The sequence below is a fragment of the Pongo abelii genome, chromosome 20 (genome assembly GCF_028885655.2).
Source record: "Pongo abelii isolate AG06213 chromosome 20, NHGRI_mPonAbe1-v2.0_pri, whole genome shotgun sequence".
NCBI classification, from domain to species: domain Eukaryota; kingdom Metazoa; phylum Chordata; class Mammalia; order Primates; family Hominidae; genus Pongo; species Pongo abelii.
This window is the reverse complement of record NC_072005.2, coordinates 65,324,692-65,343,246: the sequence shown is the minus strand read 5'-3', so window position 1 is coordinate 65,343,246 and position 18,555 is coordinate 65,324,692. Positions and strand designations below refer to the sequence as shown.

The window sequence follows — 18,555 nt, the reverse complement described above, 5'->3', positions numbered from 1 at the left end:
ACTGTGAGAAAAAATCTTCTGTTGTTTGCACCATGTAGCCTTACGTTATTTTCTCCTCTGCCTCTCTCTTACGGTTCATGTTAATTTGCATGTAGGGCGCACCAAATAATTCCAGGTAATCTCCCCATTTCAAGAACCTAAATCACAATTACAAATACACTTTTTCCTAATAAGGTAACACTTCCAGGTTTCAGAGTTAGGATGTATATATCATTGGGGGCCATTTTCAGTTACTTCAGTCCCAATTTCACAGATGGGAAAACCATTCCCAGAGAGTAGAAGGGACTGTTCAGAGCTCCACATTGTGACCTGTACAAATTCAACCCACTCCTGGACTTGGTGGGTGCCCTCGCCCCTTCTGTTTGCTGCCTTCCCAAAGCATCCTGTAGCTTCCAGGGAAAGGAAGGAGGGGGGAGGACAGGAGACACTCAGAGCCCAGAGTCTCATCCCTTTCCCTGCTAATAGGAACAAGGGCTCCTGGGAAAAATGGCTGATTCAAGGACTGTACAGGGACAGACTATACAGGGAAAGTCCTAGCTAAGCCTGAAACACCTTGTTGTATTACAAAGTAAGAGGTTCCCAAAGAATGGTGGAAATATGTTAAAAGGACATAGATGCCAAACCTGATCAAACAGCTGGAGCATCAGAAAGAACAGTGACCATCATCGGCTGATGCACAATAAATCCACACTACCCATGAGTCCTTAAGTGTTCTCAAAAAAAAGAGATCCAGAAAAATAAACCCATCTGTCACCATATGATGCTGATTTTAAGCCAGCCCCTCACTCTGAGAACTTGGCATCAATCCTGCCTTCCCAAGGGGAACCGTATTTCAGGGGAACACATGGCCCCAGTTCTTGCTTGCTTACCAAAGAATGCCCACTGATAATTAGATGCTAGAATTTGAAAAAGCCTAATTTGCCAACCCATAATGAAATCCCTGCACTGGCCAGGATTATCTGCTTATGTTATGAGGTACATGGAGGGTGTGGTGTCAACATGGCTGCGTAGGGGGAACCCGTAAGTGTACAGGGGACAGTCAGGCTGTCAGTGCCCCACATTAGGGTTGATGACACGATCCTACCCTATAAATGCTGTATGTATTTTATGGCTTATAGATTAGACATCAATACAACTATTTAAAAAGGAGAAGGAGACGAGGTTCAAAGAACATATACAAATGGCCAATAAATGCTCCACATCAGTGTTCATCAGGGAAATGCAAATCAAACCGCAATGAAATACTGCTTCACGCCCACTAGGATGGCTATAAAAATAACTGAAAATGACAAGTGAGAGTGAGGATGTGGAGAAATTAGAACCTTCATACTTTGCTGGGGGAATGCAAAATGGTGTAGCCACCATGGGAAACAGCCTGGCAGTCCCTCAAACAGTTAAACACGATCCAGCAATTCACCTCCAAGGTATATACCTACATGAATTGTAAACACGTGTTCAGGCCAGGAGCGGTGGCTCACGCCTGTAATCCCAGCACTTTGGGAGGCCAAGGCAGGTGGATCATGAGGTCGGGAGATCGAGACCATCCTGGCTAACACAGTGAAACCCCATCTCTACTAAAAATACAAAAAATTAGCCGGGCATGGTGGCTGGCGCCTGTAGTCCCAGCTACTCGGGAGGCTGAGGCAGGAGAATGGCGTGAACCCGGGAGGCGGAGCTTGCAGAGAGCCAAGATCACACCACTGCACTCTAGCCTGGGTGACAGAGAGAGACTCCGTCTCAAAAAAAAAAAAAAAAAGAAAGAAAGAAAACAGGTGTTCAAACAAATCCTTGTGCAGGAATGTTCATAGCAGCACTATAGATAATAACTAAAAGTAGGGCCAGGCACGGTGGCTCACGCCTGTAATCCCCACACTTTGGGAGGCCGAGGCGGGCAGATCACCTGAGGTCGGGAGTTTGAGACCAGCCTGACCAACATGGAGAAACCCCATCTCTACTAAAAATACAAAGTTAGCCAGGCGCGTTGGCACGTGCCTGTAATCCCAGCTACTCGGGAGGCGAGGCAGGAGAATCGCTTGAACCCTGGAGGCAGAGGTTGCAGTGAGCCGAGATCACGCCATTGCACTCCAGCCTGGGCAACAAGAGCAAAATTCCGTCTCAAAAAAAAAAAAAACACTAAAAGTAGAAATAACCCAAATGTCCATTACGTAATTAATTAATGGATAAATAAATGTGGTGTATCCATACAATGGAGTTGTGTGTGTGTGTGTGCACGCGCTCTCATGGCAAGGTCTCTGTCATCAGACTGGAGTGTAGTGGTGCCATCATGGCTCACGGCAGCCTCGACCTCCCAGGCTCAAGCGATCCTCCTGCCTCAGCCTACCCAAGTAGCTGGGACTGCAGGCATGCACCATTATGCTTGGCTAATTTTTGTATTTTTTGTAGAGACAGGGTTTTGTAATGTTGCCCAGGCTGGTCTCAAACTCCTGGGCTCAAGTGATCCACCTGCCTTGGCTTCCCAAAGTGCTGGTCTTACAGGCATCATGAGCCACCACACCCAGCCATAATGGGGTCTCATTCCGCCATAAAAAGGAAGTACTAATATGTGCTACAACACGGTTGAACCTTGAAAACCTTATGCTAAGTGAAAGAAGTCAGATACAAAACTCACATATCGTATGGTTCCATTTATGTAAAATATGCAGAATCTGGGGTGGGGGTCTAGGGGAGGGATAGCATTAGGAGAAATACCTAATGTAGATGACGGGTTGATGGGTGCAGCAAACCACCATGGCATGTGTATACCTATGTGACAAAACTGCACGTTCTGCACATGTATCATAGAACTTAAAGTATAATTAAAAAAAATCCAGAATTAGCACATTTATTTAGATAGAAGGTTAGGTTAATGGTTTCCAGAGACTGAGGAGAGGGGAGAAAAGTTTTTATTTTGTAGTGAGGAAATTGTTTTAGACCTAGATGGAGGAGGTGGTTGTACAGCATTGTGACTATACTAGAAGGCACCGTGTTGTTCACTTTAAAATGGTTATCTGTGTATTTATTGAGATAGGGTCTTGCTCTGAGTGTGGTGGTACAATCTTGCCTCACTGCAGCCTCAACTTCCTCAGGCTCCCATCTCAGCCTCCAGCACAGCTGGGACTACAGGTACATGCCATCATGCCTGGCTAAATTTTTTTTGTATTTTTTTGATACAGGGTTTGCCATGTTGCTCAGGCTGCTCTCATATTCCTGGGATCAAGAGATCCCCCTGCCTTGGCCTCCCAAAGTGCTGGGCTTACAGATGTGAGCCACCACATCCGGCCCCATCCTTGTTTTCAAAAGATGCTTCATGAGGTTAAAAGATGAGTTCATCAATGTCTTTTTTTTTCTTTTTTGAGATGGAGTTTTGCTCTCATTGCCCAGGCTGGAGTGCAACAGCGTGATCTCGGCTCACTGCAACCTCTGCCTCCCAGGTTCAAGCAATTCTCCTGCCTCAGCCTCCCAGGTAGCTGGCATTACAGGCATGCGCCACCACACTTGGCTAATTTTTCTTTTATAAATTTTTAAATTATTATTATTATTTTTTTTTGAGACAGAGTCTCGCTCTGTCGCCCAGGCTGGAGTGCAGTGGGCGATCTCGGCTCACTGCAACCTCTGCCTCTCGAGTTCAAGCGATTCTCCTGCCTCAGCCTCCTGAGTAGCTGGAACTACAGGTGCATGCCACCACACCCCGCTAATTTTTTGTAATTTTAGTAGAGACAGTGTTTCACCATATTAGCCAGGATGGTCTCGATCTCCTGACCTTGTGATTAGCCCACCTCGGCCTCCCAAAGTGCTGGGATTACAGGCGTGAGCCACTGCGCCCAGCCTAATTTTGTATTTTTAGTAGAGATGGGGTTTCTCCATGTTGGTCAGGCTGGTCTTGAACTCCTGACCTCAGGTGATCCGCCCACCTCAGCCTCCCAAAGTGCTGGGATTATAGGCGTGAGCCACCGCACCTGGACTTCTTTTTTTTTTTTTTTGAGACAGAGTCTTGCTCTGTCATCCAGGCTGGAGTGCAGTGGCGCGATCTCGGCTCACTGCAACCTCTGCCTCCTGGGTTCAAGCTGCAAGGCTCTAGTATCGGTTCAAACCCCGAGAGCGCACAAACAACATGAGGCAGTGTGGAGCAACATGCTATTTTAATGAGCGCCTGGGTGTCCCAAGTAAGGACAGGGCAGGAGTTTTATAGTCTCCTGTAAACAGGAAATGTCCTAGTCTGATGTAACTGCTATGTGGTACCCAGTGCCTCTCCCCCTCCATCTTCAGGGGTATGTGTCTTCCCGCCAGCTCTCTTCCTGCTTCTGCTATCTTGCTGACACACGTTGCTGGCACAAATGGCCTTGCGTCTTGGGACTGGGCCTGAGAAGGGAGGAGTTATTTATCCCCCCAAGCTTTCAGGCCCCAGGGAGAATCTTTCACAAGGGATTCTCCTGTCTCAGCCTCTGAGTAGCTGAGATTACAGGAATGTACTGCCACACCCAGATAATTTTTATATTTTAGTAGAGACAGGGTTTTGCCATGTTGGCCAGCCTGGTCTCAAACTCCTGACCTCAGGTGATCCACCCACCTCAGCCTCCCAAAATGCTGGGATTACAGGCGTGAGCCATGGCCCAAAGTCTTAAACACAACGCAGGCAGGGTGGAGAGCAGCCCTTGTAAAGAGGGAGGGGACAAAGTCAGGGTGTGGCAAGTCTGGGCTGATCCCTCCTGGACTATGGCCTTGGCCACCATGGGTCCAGCAGGAAGACGGCTGGGAGAACAGGGCTGGGTGGCTGTTCTGCCTTAGTTGCCCACCTTAGTAGGGAAGCACTTCTCAGACTAGCCACTCCTGAGTGGAAAACACTGAACAATCTGACCAGACAAAATTCACAAGACCTGGGTGGCACAGGAGCCTGAGACAAAGTGATAGGGCTGGAGAGGGCAGGGACCAAGACTTCATGTTGTGTGATTCCACTGATAGGAAATGTCGAGCAGACACATCCATGGACAGATTCATGGGGACAGCGGTGGGGACGCTCAGGAAATGGGCTGAGCAATCTCATGGAAGTGATGGAAATGTTCTAAAACAGGAGAGTGGTGAAGGTTACACAACACAATAAACTGACTAAAAATGACTGAATTGTGCACATGGGAAATTATATGACAGAGTTTGTGTCTAGAGGTGTGAAAGGCTGTCCCCTGGGGCTGTAAAACTGGAGCTGCCAAGCTTACACCTACTGTGGGTGGTGGAATTCCTCACTCCAGGGCATCGAGGAGCAGTGGGTGCAATAGAGGAAAACTGATTGAATGGAGAATGATTTTAACCTGGCTTCAGTGGATGTGTTATCTTCTGGTGATGGAGCTAGAGCTTCACAGTGGCTTTTCGGGATGGAACCAGCCAGGTGTCCCACAACAGGGGGCTGGGGCTTTCCCCTTCACCTTAGAGCTTTACTCAAAACACATTTTGTGGCCAGGTGTGGTGGCCCACAACTGTAGTCCCAGCTTCTTAGGAGACTGAGGTGGAAGGATCCCTTGAGCCTGGGAGGATGAGGCTGCAGTGAGCCGTGATCATGCTGCTGCACTTCAGGCTGGGTGACAGAGTGAAACCCTGTCTCAAAAAAATAATAGCCAGGCGTGGTGGCTCACGCCTGTAATCCCAGCATTTTGGGAGGCTGAGGCAGGTGAATCACCTGAGGTCAGGAGTTTGGGATTAGCCTGGCCAACATGGTGAAACCCCGTCTCCACTAAAAATACAAAAATTAACTGGACATGGTGGCAGGCACCTGTAATCCCAGCTACTCAGGAGGCTGAAGCAGGAGAATCACTTGAACCCGGGAGGTGGAGGTTGCAGTGAGCTGTGATTGTGCCATTGCACTCCAGCCTGGATGACAAGAGCCAAACTGCATCTCAATAATAATAATAATAATAATAATAATAATAATAATAATAATAATAAAGACCAGGCGCCATGGCTCATGCTTATAATCCCAGCACTTTGGGAAGTCAGGCTGGTCTGGAACTCTTGACCTCAGGTGATCTGCCAAGTAGCTGGGATTATAGGCACATGCCACCATGCCCAGCTAATTTTTGTATTTTTAGTAGAGACAGGGTTTCACTATGTTGGTCAGGCTGGTCTGGAACTCTTGACCTCAGGTGATCTGCCCACCTCGGCCTCCCAAAGTGCTAGGATTACAGGCGTGAGCCACTGTGCCCAGCCTTTGGGTTTTTTAAACTCTTCAAAATTAATCCAAGGGCACAGTACAGGTCAAGGTGCTGGGACCCTGGCAAAGCGCCCGTGGTTGTTGTGTTGTTTTCAGTATTGTCTCAGCTTAGGTCTCCTTCTTCCAGAGTTCTCAGGCCTCTGTCCACAGGGCTGGTAGTACCTTCTTCTTTGTATTTTACATATGAAAGCACATTAAATCTTTTCTCTGTTGTAAATATTCCTTACCCCCACCCGCCTTTGTTGACAGCCCTCAATACCTGTATGGATGCTGCTACTTTTCTGGTAAATCCCAACGGCAACTTGCCTGGTCCCACTCATTGCTTCTGCCGCTTCCCTGGCTCCACCAGGGCCTGGGCTGGGCCTCCCTCCAGCCTCTCTCTAAGCTGCAGCCTCAGAGGACTTTCTGGAGTATACAGGGGATCCTGCCATGGTCCCTTCCCACCTCACACGGCTCCCATGTCTTCTCTGTCCCATCAGAAGGGCTCAAGTCTTCACTGCTGCTATTTGCCTTGCCAGGGACCACCCCTCAGCCTCCACTCCGATCTGCCTGAAACCAGGAAGCATTTCTGCAGGTATATGCTTAGTGCCTGCTCTTGGGTATACTCATTTAGTACTTGAAATGCCCCCACAACCACTGTGCATGGATCATGGAATCTATATTCCACACCTGGCACAACCCAAACCCACTAGGATGGGACCGGGTTTCTGGACACAAGGACTTGAGTGTGACAGCCAAAGAGGGGGAGCCTGGATGAAACGCTAGCCGGGAAGTGATGGAGGGTGGAGGGAGGTTGGGATCCTGACTGAGATGGAATCAGGAACAGCTGAGAGGTTCTGGAAGACTCCTTGGTGGGAGCTGTCTGTTCTCTGACGCATGCTGTCAGAGGCGCCCTGCCTTAGCCAGCTGAGGAGGCCCAGTCACCCTGGAGCTCAATTTCTTCTGCTCCTTTCACATCTGTGGTCATTGTGCTCTCACAGACTCTTCCCTCAATGGCCACCATTTCCCATCTCAGGACTTGGGCTTAGCCTGGAGTTGTTTTTTCTTCTTTTTTGAGACGGAGTCTCGCTCTGTTGCCCAGGCTGGAGTGCTGGAGTGCAGTGGCACCATCTTGGCTCACTGCAAGCTCCACCTCCCAGGTTCACGCCATTCTCCTGCCTCAGCCTCCTGAGTAGCTGGGACTACAGGTGCCTGCCACCATGCCCGGCTAATTTTTTGTATTTTTAGTAGAGACGGGGTTTCACCGTGTTAGCCAGGATGGTTTTGATCTCCTGACCTCGTGATCCGCCCACCTCGGCCTCCCAAAGTGCTGGGATTACAGGCGTGAGCCACCGCATCTGGCCTAGCCTGGAGTTTTTAATATTTGCAGGCCACATTGCCCTCCTCCCTAGCTTGTCAAACCTGTGTTCTCAGGTACACATTTATTCCTTGAAATGCCCCCACAACCAGTGATAAGGTCTTTGGGTTCATACACATACACACACACACACACACACACACACACACACAAATATATACACATTCTTTTTATTATTATTATTATTATTTTGAGATGGAGTCTTGCTCTTGTCGCCCAGGCTGAAGTGCAGTGGTGCAATCTCGGCTCACTGCAACATCCGCCTCCCGTGTTCAAGGTATTCTCCTGCCTCAGCCTCCCAAGTAGCTGGGATTACAGGTGCCCACCACCACGCCTGGCTAATTTTTGTACTTTTAGTGGAGACGGGGTTTTGCCATGTTGGCTAGGCTGGAACTCCTGATCTCAGGTGATCTGCCCACCTCAGCCTCCCACAGTCCTGAGATTACAGGCATGAGCCACTGCACCGAGCCCTTTTTTTTTTTTTTTTTTTTTTGAGACAGTCTCCCAGGCTGGAGTGCAGTGGCGTGATCTCGGCTCACTGCAACCTCCACCTCCTGGGTTCAAGGGATTCTCCTGCTTCAGCCTCCCAAGTAGCTGGGACTACAGGCACCTGCCACCACACCCAGCTAATTTTTGTATATATATATATATATATTTTTAAAGATGGAGTCCATATCCTGGCTAACACGGTGAAACCCCACTTCTACTAAAAATACAAAAAAATTAGCAGGGCGTGGTGGCGGGTGCCTGTAGTCCCAGCTACTCGGGAGGCTGAGGCAGGAGAATCCCTTGAACCCGGGAGGCAGAACTTGCAGTGAGCCGAGATTGCGCCACTGCACTCCAGCCTGGGCGACAGAGCGAGACTCCGTCTCAAAAAAAAGAAAAAAAAGAAAAAGATGGAGTCTTGCTCTTGTCGCCCAGGCTGGAGTGCAATGACACGATTTCGGCTCACTGCAACCTCCACCTCCCGGGTTCAAGCTATTCTCCTGCCTCAGCCTCCAGAGTAGTTGGGATTACAGGTGCCCACCACCACGCCCAGCTAGAGATGGGGTTTTCACCATATTGGCCAGGTTGGTCTCCAACTCCTGATCTCAGGTGATCCACCTGTCTCGGCCTCCCAGAGTGCTGGGATTACAGGCATGAGCCACCGTGCTCGGCCAATTTTTGTATTTTTAGTAGAGACAGGGTTTCACCATGTTGGCCAGGGTGGTCTCGAACTCCTAACCTCAGGTGATCCACCTGCCTAAGCCTCCCAAAGTGCTGGAATTATGAGATTACAGACGCCACCACGCCCAGCCTTGTGAAAAGATCTTTAGAGAGAAAAGGAAAATAACCCTTGAGGCTGCAGCTCTCACCTCCCTTGGCTGCTTGAGAGAGGTCAGGGTTTGGTTTTCTCCTTCCTGTGTTCATCCTAGCCCTTGGGCAGGTTCTTCCACCCCTATCTTGCCCTAATCCTCCAGGCCCCATCCCTTGGGGCTGAGACTTTCTCTAAAGCCACTCATGCCCTCTCCTTCCTACCCTGAATCTGTCCCTTTCTGCCCTTCACTGCTGTCGGGGGAGCTACTGTTTCCTGCTAGGACTCCTGCATTTGCCACCCTACTAGGTGCACTGTCTTCCCTACAGCCCTTTAAACATGCTAATGGGGCTAATGGGACATGGCTTCCCCCCCTCAATGCACTGCAATCCTGCCACTCAGCCCAAGGTTCACTCATTTGTCTTGCCCAAGGGAGGGCCGTCCTCCCTCCTCAGAGGCCTCATGCATGCCTTCCCACCTACCCTTATGCTCTTCCCAAAACTCAGCCCAGTGAAAGCAGACCCAGTGGGTCCAGCAGGCCATGGTTTGAGTCTGAACAAAGACAATGATGATGGCAGGTTATTAGACTTGTGTGTTTTTTGTTGTTGTTTTGTTTTGAGATGGATTTTCACACTTGTTGCCCAGGCTGGAGTGCAATGGTACGATCTCAGCTCACTATAACCTCCGCCTCCTGGGTTCAAGCGATTCTCCTGCCTCTGCCTCCCAAGTAGCTGGGATTATGGGCGCCCGCCACCACGCCCAGCTAATTTTTTGTATTTTTAGTAGAGACGGGCCGGGCACAGTGGCTCATGCCTGTAATCCCAGCACTTTAGGAGGCCGAGGCGGGCAGATCACCTGAGGTCAGGAGTTTGAGACCAGCCTGGCGAACATGGCGAAACCCCGTCTCTACTAAAAATACAAAAATTAGCAGGGCATGGGTAGGCGCCTGTAATCCCAGCTACTCAGGAGGCTGAGGCAGGAGAATCGCTTGAACCTGTGAGGCGGAGGTTGCAGTGAACCAAGATCGCGCCATTGCACTCCAGCCTGGGGGACAAGAGCGAGACTTTGTCTCAGACAAAAAAAAAAAAAAAGTAGAGACAGGGTTTCACCATGTTGGCCAGGCTGGTCTCAAACTCCTGACATCAGGTGATCCACCCGCCTCGGCCTCCCAAAGTGCTGGGATTACAGGTGTGAGCTACTGTGCCCAGCCTAGACTTGTGTTTTAATGAGGTTTCCCACCTGGCACATATTTTCCTCCCCCTGACCTCCAAATACCACATCTACAACACAATCACCCAGTAGCTGTCCTGGGTGAAGGACAGCCATCCTGACCTTGTCTGTCTTCTGGAGGCTTTGTTCTAGTCATGCGTTTGGACAGTTGGTTCCCTCTTTCACTCCCGAGTCCCTCTGTCCTCTGGGATAGGGGAAGTGAGAACTGCTCCCTGAGGAATGAGATCACGAAGGGGCCTGGTAAAAGCTGGGAAGGCACAGAAATAAAGCTTTCAGTGAGGGAAATGTGAGGAATGTGTTCATCAGATGGGAAACAAATAGTGGCATTTATTGGACTGTCACTGTGTGGAGGCCCTGGGTCTCACCAGATGTATTTGTTTTCTATCGTTACTATAACAAATTACCAGAAACCCCATAGGTTAAAACAATATCCATTTATTAGCTCACCATTCCATAGGTCAGAAGCCCAAGTAGGTCTTCTGTGGGTCTCATAAAGGCTGAAATCAAGGTGTGGTATGGACTGAGCTGCTATCTGGAGGCTCTGGGGAAGAATTTGCTTCCAAGCTCATTCAGGTTGTGGGCAGAATCTAGCTCCACGCACTTCTAGGGCTGAGGTCTGTTTTCTTTTCTTTCTTTCTTTTTTTTTTTTTTTGAGACGGAGTGTCGTTCTTTCGCCCAGGCTGGACTGCAGTGGCGCTATCTTGGCTCACTGCAAGCTCCGCCTCCCGGGTTCACGCCATTCTCCTGCCTCAGCCTCCTGAGTAGCTGGGACTACAGGCGCCCGCCACCGTGCTCGGCTAATTTTGTTTTGTATTTTTAGTTGAGACGGGGTTTCACCGTGTTAGCCAGGATGCTCTCGATCTCCTGACCTCGTGATCTGCCCGCCTCGGCCTCCCAAAGTGCTGGGATTATAGGCGTGAGCCACCGCGCCCGGCCTTTTTTTTTTTTTTTTTTTTTTTTGAGATGGAGTCTCGTTCTGTCGCCTAGGCTGGAGTGCACTGGCGCGATCTCAGCTCACTTCAAGCTCCGCCTCCCGGATTCATGCCAGTCTCCTGCCTCAGCCTCCCGAGTAGCTGGGACTACAGGCGCCTGCCACCACGCCCGGCTAATTTTCTGTATTTTTAGTAGAGATGGGGTTTCACTGTGTTAGCCAGGATGGTCTCGATCTCCTGACCTCATGATCCACCCGCCTCGCCCTCCCAAAGTGCTGGGAATACAGGCGTGAGCCACTGCGCCGGGCCATGAGGTCTGTTTCCTTGCTGGCTGTTGTTGCAGCTCTTCTCAGATACTCAGCATGACACCTGTCCTGTTGCATTCCCTCTCATGGACCTCTCTACCTTCAAAGCCTCTGGAACCCTTCTCCTACTTCAAGTTTCTCCACCTTCCTCTTCTCCCTTTAAGGACCCTTATGATACCTTGGACCTACCAAAATAATCCAGAATCATATCCTATTTTAAGATCAGCTAATGAGTAACCTTAATTATGTCTGCAAAAACCCTTTCACCATGTAGTGTAACTATTCATAGGTGAGATAATCATATTTACAGGTTCTGGGGATTTGGGCACGGAATCTTGGAGGGGGCCATTTTCAGAATTCTGTCCCCCATACCAGATTGACTTGCAATGTCCCAGAATCTCACAGGGTCTAGCTCAGGGGAGGCCCAGATCAGGGTGAGGCAGTTGTCTGTTCCTGTCTGCGTTGTAGTAGAAGGTGCCAAGGCCGAGATGCGGTCCTCTCCCCAATCCCACCCACAGCGGGCGGGCCTGGAGCGTCTGCAGTAGTGGTAGATTGCCTGCGCCTCCTGGCGGCCAAGGACCGAGACCTACTTCAGCTCTCACCCGTGTCACAGGAATAAGGCCACTTCCCCGGTTCGCAGTAGGGTTTAAACTGGCCAGAACAGGTTGGGGACTTGGGCCGGGAACTGCCTTCCCATTCTGCATCACAGGGCGCCTGCGGATTGATCGCGCAGGCCCGCCACACCCCTGATCTCCTGGGCGACGCCGGAAGAGTGCTCTGGTCCACAGATTCCTCGCGACGCGGCAGCCCTAGCCTCTTCGACTTTGGTTCCGACTAAGAGGAGAGCCGGAGTGCAGAGTGGCGGGAGCTGAACGCCGTAAAAATACCGGAAACGTGCCTCGGCCTAGGGTTTCCCCTGCGCCGCCGCGACCGCAGGCTTCCGTTCCGCCGGCGTAACGGCCCGGAAGTGCGGCCTTGTAGTCGGTGAGGAGGAGGCGGCCACGGCAGAGCCTGGTGCCTGAAGAGGAGTCGGAGGTGGGGTCGAATGGGCATCCCCCTGCCGCAGGGCGGGCGAGGAGGCTGGGGCGTGCCAGGGGAGGGGCACCTGCGCTCCGCTAGAAGCGCACGCTGCGAACGCGAGGGGGCGCTGCAGGACCGGGGTACGGCGCGAGCCAGAGTGCGGGGTGGCTGCGGCGGGTCAGAGAGGTGCTTTGGGCGTAGGGTGGGGCGCGGGCAATGGAGCAGAGTATAGGAGAACGCGCTCGGAGTAAAGCACACCGCGCGGCGAAGGCGTGGCGGGAGTGTGCGGCGCCGGACCCGGGAAGCTGGCCTGGGCGCCGGGTCTCGAGGGCAGGCCTTTGTTCTGAAGTGTCCAGGCCGGCCTTGCGGCGTCGGGACTGAGGAATGGAGCCCGCCGCGGGGCGGGGCGGGAAAGGAAGGTTCAAGTCTCTTGGGTTGATGCGCGTTTCCGTCCCCATCGGCCGGACAGATTAGAAGCCTTTCAGGTGCTAGATGAATACAGATGGGGCGGGTGCTGCTTGCTGAGTTAGCCTTTGCGCGGGCACAGGCCTGGCTTTTTTGAGGCATTGCACAGAAGGCTCAGAACGGGGCTGGGGAGCGGGGTGGTGTATCCGGATCTGTAGTCTGGAAAAGCTCCCTCTGGCTGCCGTGTGGGGAACAGAAGGGGAGGCGAAGGGCGCGGAGACACCAGCCAGGTTTCTTCATCCGTCTAGGACAGCGGGAACGGGGCAGTGGAGGTGCTCGAAGTGGTCTGAGGGTCAAATGTGGGGCATGCAAAAAAGGGAGGCGTCTGGCTGAGCAAAGCGACGGCGGATTGGGCATAAGGAGTCGGAGGAGTTGAATCTTGAGACCCCAGTAGAGCCCGAGGGTGTAGGGGCAGCATCAAGCCCAGCCCACTCTGGGGCTTTGGGACTCCAAGGGAGAGACAGGCTGGTGGAGCCTATACGGATGTCAGAGTCCAGAGCTCCTTCCCTCCTCCCTTAGACTGGAGGTGTGTGCAGTCTGGGTGCGGGATCAGCCCAGTATCTCATCCCTTGTTTGATAGAAGGGGAAACAGGCCGAAGGATCACGGTTTACCTGCTTGATGGATGGAGTAGCAGAACTCCTCAGATTCCAGAGTCCTCTGGGGACTGCCCCCTCCCCTTTCTGATGCCTGATGTTGGGCCGTGTCCCCGATTGCTCCATGGGCAGCTATCCAGTCGCACACCCCTGCTCATTCTACACTTCCCCTCTCTGTGCCACACCCATACCCTAGGCCCCATCGAGATGGCAAGAAGCTGGGGCTGCAGGAGCCACCTCCCTGCTTGCTATGCTAGGGGCTGCCAGGGACTATGTACTGGTTTCCCTGGGGCATCTCCCAAGGTAATGCCCAACCTTTTACCCTCAGCCCTTAGTGACTAGGCACACCCAGAACCACCCTGCCCAGGAAGCAGGTCATGCCATCCCACTCCTGCGAAAGCCTCTGTATATACTAGTTAAGGTGACCTGGTTCTGAGGCAGCAATCCTGCCTGTGCACAGGGTCTCATACTTGGGGGATGTGGCTAAAGGAAACCAAAAGGAGCTGCCAGCAGAGGTGGAGGAAGAGTGGAAGCTAGCTGGGTGGAGAGCAAGGTCTGCTCTCGGTGAGGCAGGTTAGCCAGTTGGGATGGGGGTCCCTGGCCTCTTCTACACACAGGGCTGCCCTCTTGGAGGGGCACCTGGGGAGGCTTAGGGTTACTGGAGTTGGGGTGGGGTGGGTGGGTGAGTCAACATAGAGTAGGCCAAGGCCTGAACCTTTTTAGGGGCAGTGAGCGAGGCCAACACCCTCTCCTAGGGGTGTGCTAGGGTTTGCAGCGTTAATGGGGGGCTGTAGACGGCCTGGCCGGGTCTGAGGTGGGGGGAGGAGGGAGTGCTGGAGGGTCATGTGTTGGGAATGGGGACTGTGAAGGGCAGCTGGGGAGGGATGCGTTAGCGCACCTTGGAGTGTGGTGCACTCTTGAGCCCTGTCCTGCAACAAGGGGTGAGGGGACAGGGACGTTGGGACAGATGGGGGTCCTCAGTTGACCTCTCCCTGCCCTCCTCTTGTTCTGTGCAGATGGCGGCTGCAGAGGCTGTGCACCACATACACCTGCAGAACTTCTCACGCTCTCTGCTTGAGACCCTCAATGGGCAGAGGCTGGGGGGGCACTTCTGTGACGTGACTGTGCGCATTCGTGAAGCTTCGCTGCGTGCTCACCGCTGCGTGCTGGCGGCTGGCTCACCCTTCTTCCAAGACAAGCTGCTGCTCGGCCACTCTGAGATCCGTGTGCCTCCGGTGGTGCCCGCGCAGACGGTGCGACAGCTGGTAGAGTTCCTGTACAGCGGTTCGCTCGTTGTGGCGCAGGGTGAAGCCCTGCAGGTGCTCACGGCCGCGTCGGTGCTTCGCATACAGACAGTTATCGACGAATGCACGCAGATTATCGCCCGCGCTCGAGCCCCGGGCACCTCTGCGCCCACACCCCTGCCCACCCCTGTGCCCCCCCCACTCGCGCCTGCGCAGCTGCGTCACCGCCTGCGCCACCTGCTGGCTGCGCGTCCGCCGGGGCACCCCGGTGCTGCACACAGCCGTAAGCAGCGCCAGCCCGCACGTTTGCAGCTGCCTGCGCCCCCAACACCTGCCAAGGCTGAGGGGCCTGATGCTGACCCCTCACTGTCCGCGGCCCCTGACGACCGAGGTGACGAGGATGACGAGGAAAGTGACGATGAGACCGATGGCGAGGACGGCGAAGGTGGCGGCCCAGGCGAGGGCCAGGCACCTCCTTCTTTCCCAGACTGTGCTGCCGGCTTCCTCACTGCTGCTGCTGACAGCGCGTGTGAGGAGCCCCCTGCACCCACTGGCCTCGCTGACTACAGTGGTGCCGGGAGGGATTTTCTTAGGGGAGCTGGGGCAGCTGAGGACGTATTTCCAGACAGCTATGTATCCACTTGGCACGACGAGGATGGCGCTGTCCCCGAAGGCTGTCCCACTGAGAACCCTGTCCAACCCGACTGCATACTGTCTGGACCCCGCCCGCCTGGTGTGAAGACCCCAGGGCCGCCCGTTGCACTCTTCCCCTTTCACTTGGGTGCCCCCGGGCCACCCGCACCACCCCCTTCAGCACCATCGGGGCCAGCCCCTGTGCCCCCACCCGCCTTCTATCCCACACTCCAGCCCGAGGCAGCCCCCAGTACTCAGCTGGGGGAGGCCCCGGCTCCCTCTGCTGCTCCCACCACGGCCCCCTCAGGCACCCCTGCTCGCACCCCAGGTGCTGAGCCACCTACCTATGAGTGCAGCCACTGTCGCAAGACGTTCAGCTCCCGGAAAAACTACACCAAGCACATGTTCATCCACTCGGGTGAGCCAGGGCGGGAGAGGAGAGGGAGCAATCTCTCATTGGAGAGTTAAACCTGAGGGGGAATTGAGCACTAGTTACAGGGCACTGGCACTGTTCTGTCACTTTTGGGAAGCAGTGGGCCTGGAAATTGAGCCTTCCCCCATGTGCAAGGTATGTGGGGGAGGGGAAAGCCCCACTCTGTGGAGCAGCAGGCACCGGCTTCTGTGGAGGGGGATCCTGAGGCTGGGTTGGGAAGCAGGAGCCTGTCCTGGCCTTTGGAAGGGTGGTGGTGGAATCTTGAGCAGCCTAGGATGCACATCATGGGGATGGAGCCTTGGCAGGGGGTCCTGGCAGGTTGGGAAACTATGCTCCAGGGAGCCTCCTGTGTCTCTGGTTTCCAGCTGTCCCCGTTATGGGCTGGCAGCAAGGGAGGATGGGTTTACAGGCCCAGGGGTAGAAAGCCCTCAGAGGTGGTGGGATGAAGGCCCCAGGAACTCCTGAGACTGGGGCAGGAGTAGGAAAACATAGGTACAGTGTGGGGACTCCACAGCTGCAGAGGACCCCGAAAAGCTGTGGGGAGGTTCCCTCGGACCTTGGCCGTGTCAGGGAGGTGGCTCTGCAGTGCTGCAGGAGAGGTAAAGAGTGGGAGGATGCTCCCTGGGGGCTGAGATGGAGGACAAAGGAATGGAAAGCAGAAGCCTGCTGAGCATTGTCAGAAAAAGCAAAGATTTGGCTAGAAGGCCACAGTGATAGTGAGGGGGGTTTCTGCAGGGGCTGGAACTTGGGATTTGACTGTGAGTGGTGGGGAAGCCATGGTGTTCTAAGCTGGGGAGTGACTGAAATGTCAGTTTAAAATCACCTCTGGCTGCCCTGGGAGAAGCCAGGGGCCTGGGAATAAGGGAGTTGGGTGATTAGTCTCCAGGGAACTGCCAGAGGCCCCAAGGTAGTGCTGGCTGTGTGAAGTGTGTGATCTGAGCCAGGTGCCTGGGCCTGGTTAGTCTGGGGTACCCTCTGGTAGGCACTGCCTTTCAGTCCCCTGCCACTGAGATAGTTTTTTTTTTTTGATACCGAGTCTCCCTCTGTTGCCCAGGCTGGAGTGCAGTGGTGTGATCTCGGCTCACTGCAACCTCTGCCTCCTGGGTTCAAGTGATTCTTGTGCCTCAGCCTCCCAAGTAGCTGGGATTACAGGCGTGCACCACCACACCTGGCTATTTTTTGTATTTTTACAAAAATACAAAAGAGATGGGGTTTCGCCATGTTGGTCTCCAACTCCTGGCCTCAAGTGATCTGCCTGCCTTGGCCTCCCAAAGTGCTGGGATTACAGTTGTGAGCCACCACGCCTAGCTGAGATAGGCATTTTGTTAACACCTGATGAATCTAGAGGTGGACTCAGCCTGCCTCCCCTCCCCTAACCCAGAATGAGGAGCTCTCTCTATCATACCAAGGACATTATAGTGGCCAGCGGGCAGGGGTTCTGGACAATTGGGGGTTCCTGCAGGAAGGTGGCAGATGTGTCCAGGTCCCTCCTTATGAAAGGGCACTGGCCTTGTCAGACTGAGTTTAGGGGACTCTATGGGCATGGGCGAGGGGGGCCAGGTTGGAGTGTCTCCCTGTGCCAGGTGGGTAGGGGTTGAGGGGGAGGGTCCCTGAGGGTAGAGGGAGATCCCAGTGGGCAGTCCGGATGGGCAACTGATGTTCCAGACAGGCTGGGTTCCTTGCAGACAGATGCTTGCTAGATTTAGGGGTGCCCTGTCAGACAGTGATATCCCAGGATAACAGAAAGGGGGTCCCTGCCAGGAAGGGATGGGAGAGAGGTACCTCAGTGTATGAGGATACCTGTTGGGCAGGAAAATCCCAACGTGAAGGGAGGTCCTGGAGATGAGGGGGTGTCCCTGTTGGGCGGGAAGATCCCATAGTGAGGGGAGGGTTCTCTGATAGGCAAGGGATCCCGGGGTGGTGGTTCGGGAGGGGAGGGGAGCTCCTGCTAGGTCCAGACGTCCAGGGTGGGGGTGGAGTGGGGTGGGGTGGAGGCGGGGAGCTGTAGAGTCTGACTTGCTTTCGCGGCCCGCCCTGTCGTCCGCAGGGGAGAAGCCGCACCAGTGCGCCGTGTGCTGGCGATCCTTCTCTCTACGCGACTACCTGCTCAAACACATGGTCACGCACACCGGCGTGCGCGCCTTCCAGTGCGCCGTCTGCGCCAAGCGCTTCACGCAGAAGAGCTCGCTCAACGTGCACATGCGCACTCACCGGCCCGAGCGCGCGCCCTGCCCCGCCTGCGGCAAGGTCTTCTCGCACCGCGCGCTGCTGGAGCGCCACCTGGCTGCGCACCCTGCGCCCTGATGGGGCTGGGGCCTGGCCTCGCCTCGCCCAGGGTGGATCCGGGGCCTCCGGCACAGTCCACCACGCCCGCTGCGGGACCCGTGGTTCCCGCCACTAGACCACGCTCCCTCCTGAGCGCAGGTCCTCTCTCTCCCTTCACCCTTTCTCTGTACCAGGGCCTAAGTCCGCCTTACTCCTCTCCTCCATGTACTTGAACCCTCTAGGTGGTGCCGGGCTGGGGCTGGGGCTGGGGCTGGGGCTGGTTAGACCACTTCTGAGAACTAGACCATTTCCTGCGTAAACCGGGTGCTCAGGCGCTTGGACCCGGCCCAAGATTTGACTCTGGTTCTCACCCCGCCCTCTCCTGGGGTGGGGGTGGGGGCTGGGGGGCCGCTCGCCTGCCCCAGGGTCAGGCTGGGCAAGGTTCCTAGCTCCCTACCCAAGCTATTACTCCCTCATGGGGCGCCTAAGGACACTCAAGTGGACCCATCATATATATAGGGGCTGGGCCTCGGGACTCTTACTCTAATAAAGGACTGTAGGCCATGGGGCCTAAACCACGAAGC

General features: G+C 54.0%; 1 protein-coding gene across 4 annotated transcripts; it reads left to right on the top strand.

Annotated features, from left to right (window-relative positions):
- Positions 1-10,506: 10,506 nt before the first annotated feature.
- ZBTB45 (zinc finger and BTB domain containing 45) lies at positions 10,507-18,553 on the top strand. 4 transcript variants are annotated; one of them, XM_002829930.4, is made up of 3 exons: positions 10,507-12,352; positions 14,413-15,691; positions 17,754-18,553. In XM_002829930.4, exons 2-3 carry the CDS (start codon positions 14,413-14,415, stop codon positions 18,008-18,010), a joined length of 1,536 nt encoding a protein of 511 aa, XP_002829976.2. In that variant the 5' UTR covers positions 10,507-12,352; the 3' UTR covers positions 18,011-18,553. The 4 variants fall into 4 exon arrangements, with proteins under 4 accessions (XP_002829976.2, XP_054395209.1, XP_024094000.1 ...); XM_054539234.2 differs by having other exon boundaries at positions 12,283-12,477; XM_024238232.3 differs by lacking the exon at positions 10,507-12,352 and adding an exon at positions 12,464-12,822.
- The last annotated feature ends 2 nt before the right edge of the window (positions 18,554-18,555 follow it).

Coding starts and splice junctions, on each gene's coding strand:
- ZBTB45 (XM_002829930.4), top strand. CDS start 14,413: ATGGCGGCTGCAGAGGCTGTGCACCACATACACCTGCAGAACTTCTCA. Junction 15,692..17,753: donor GCACATGTTCATCCACTCGG/GTGAGCCAGGGC, acceptor TGTCGTCCGCAG/GGGAGAAGCCGCACCAGTGC.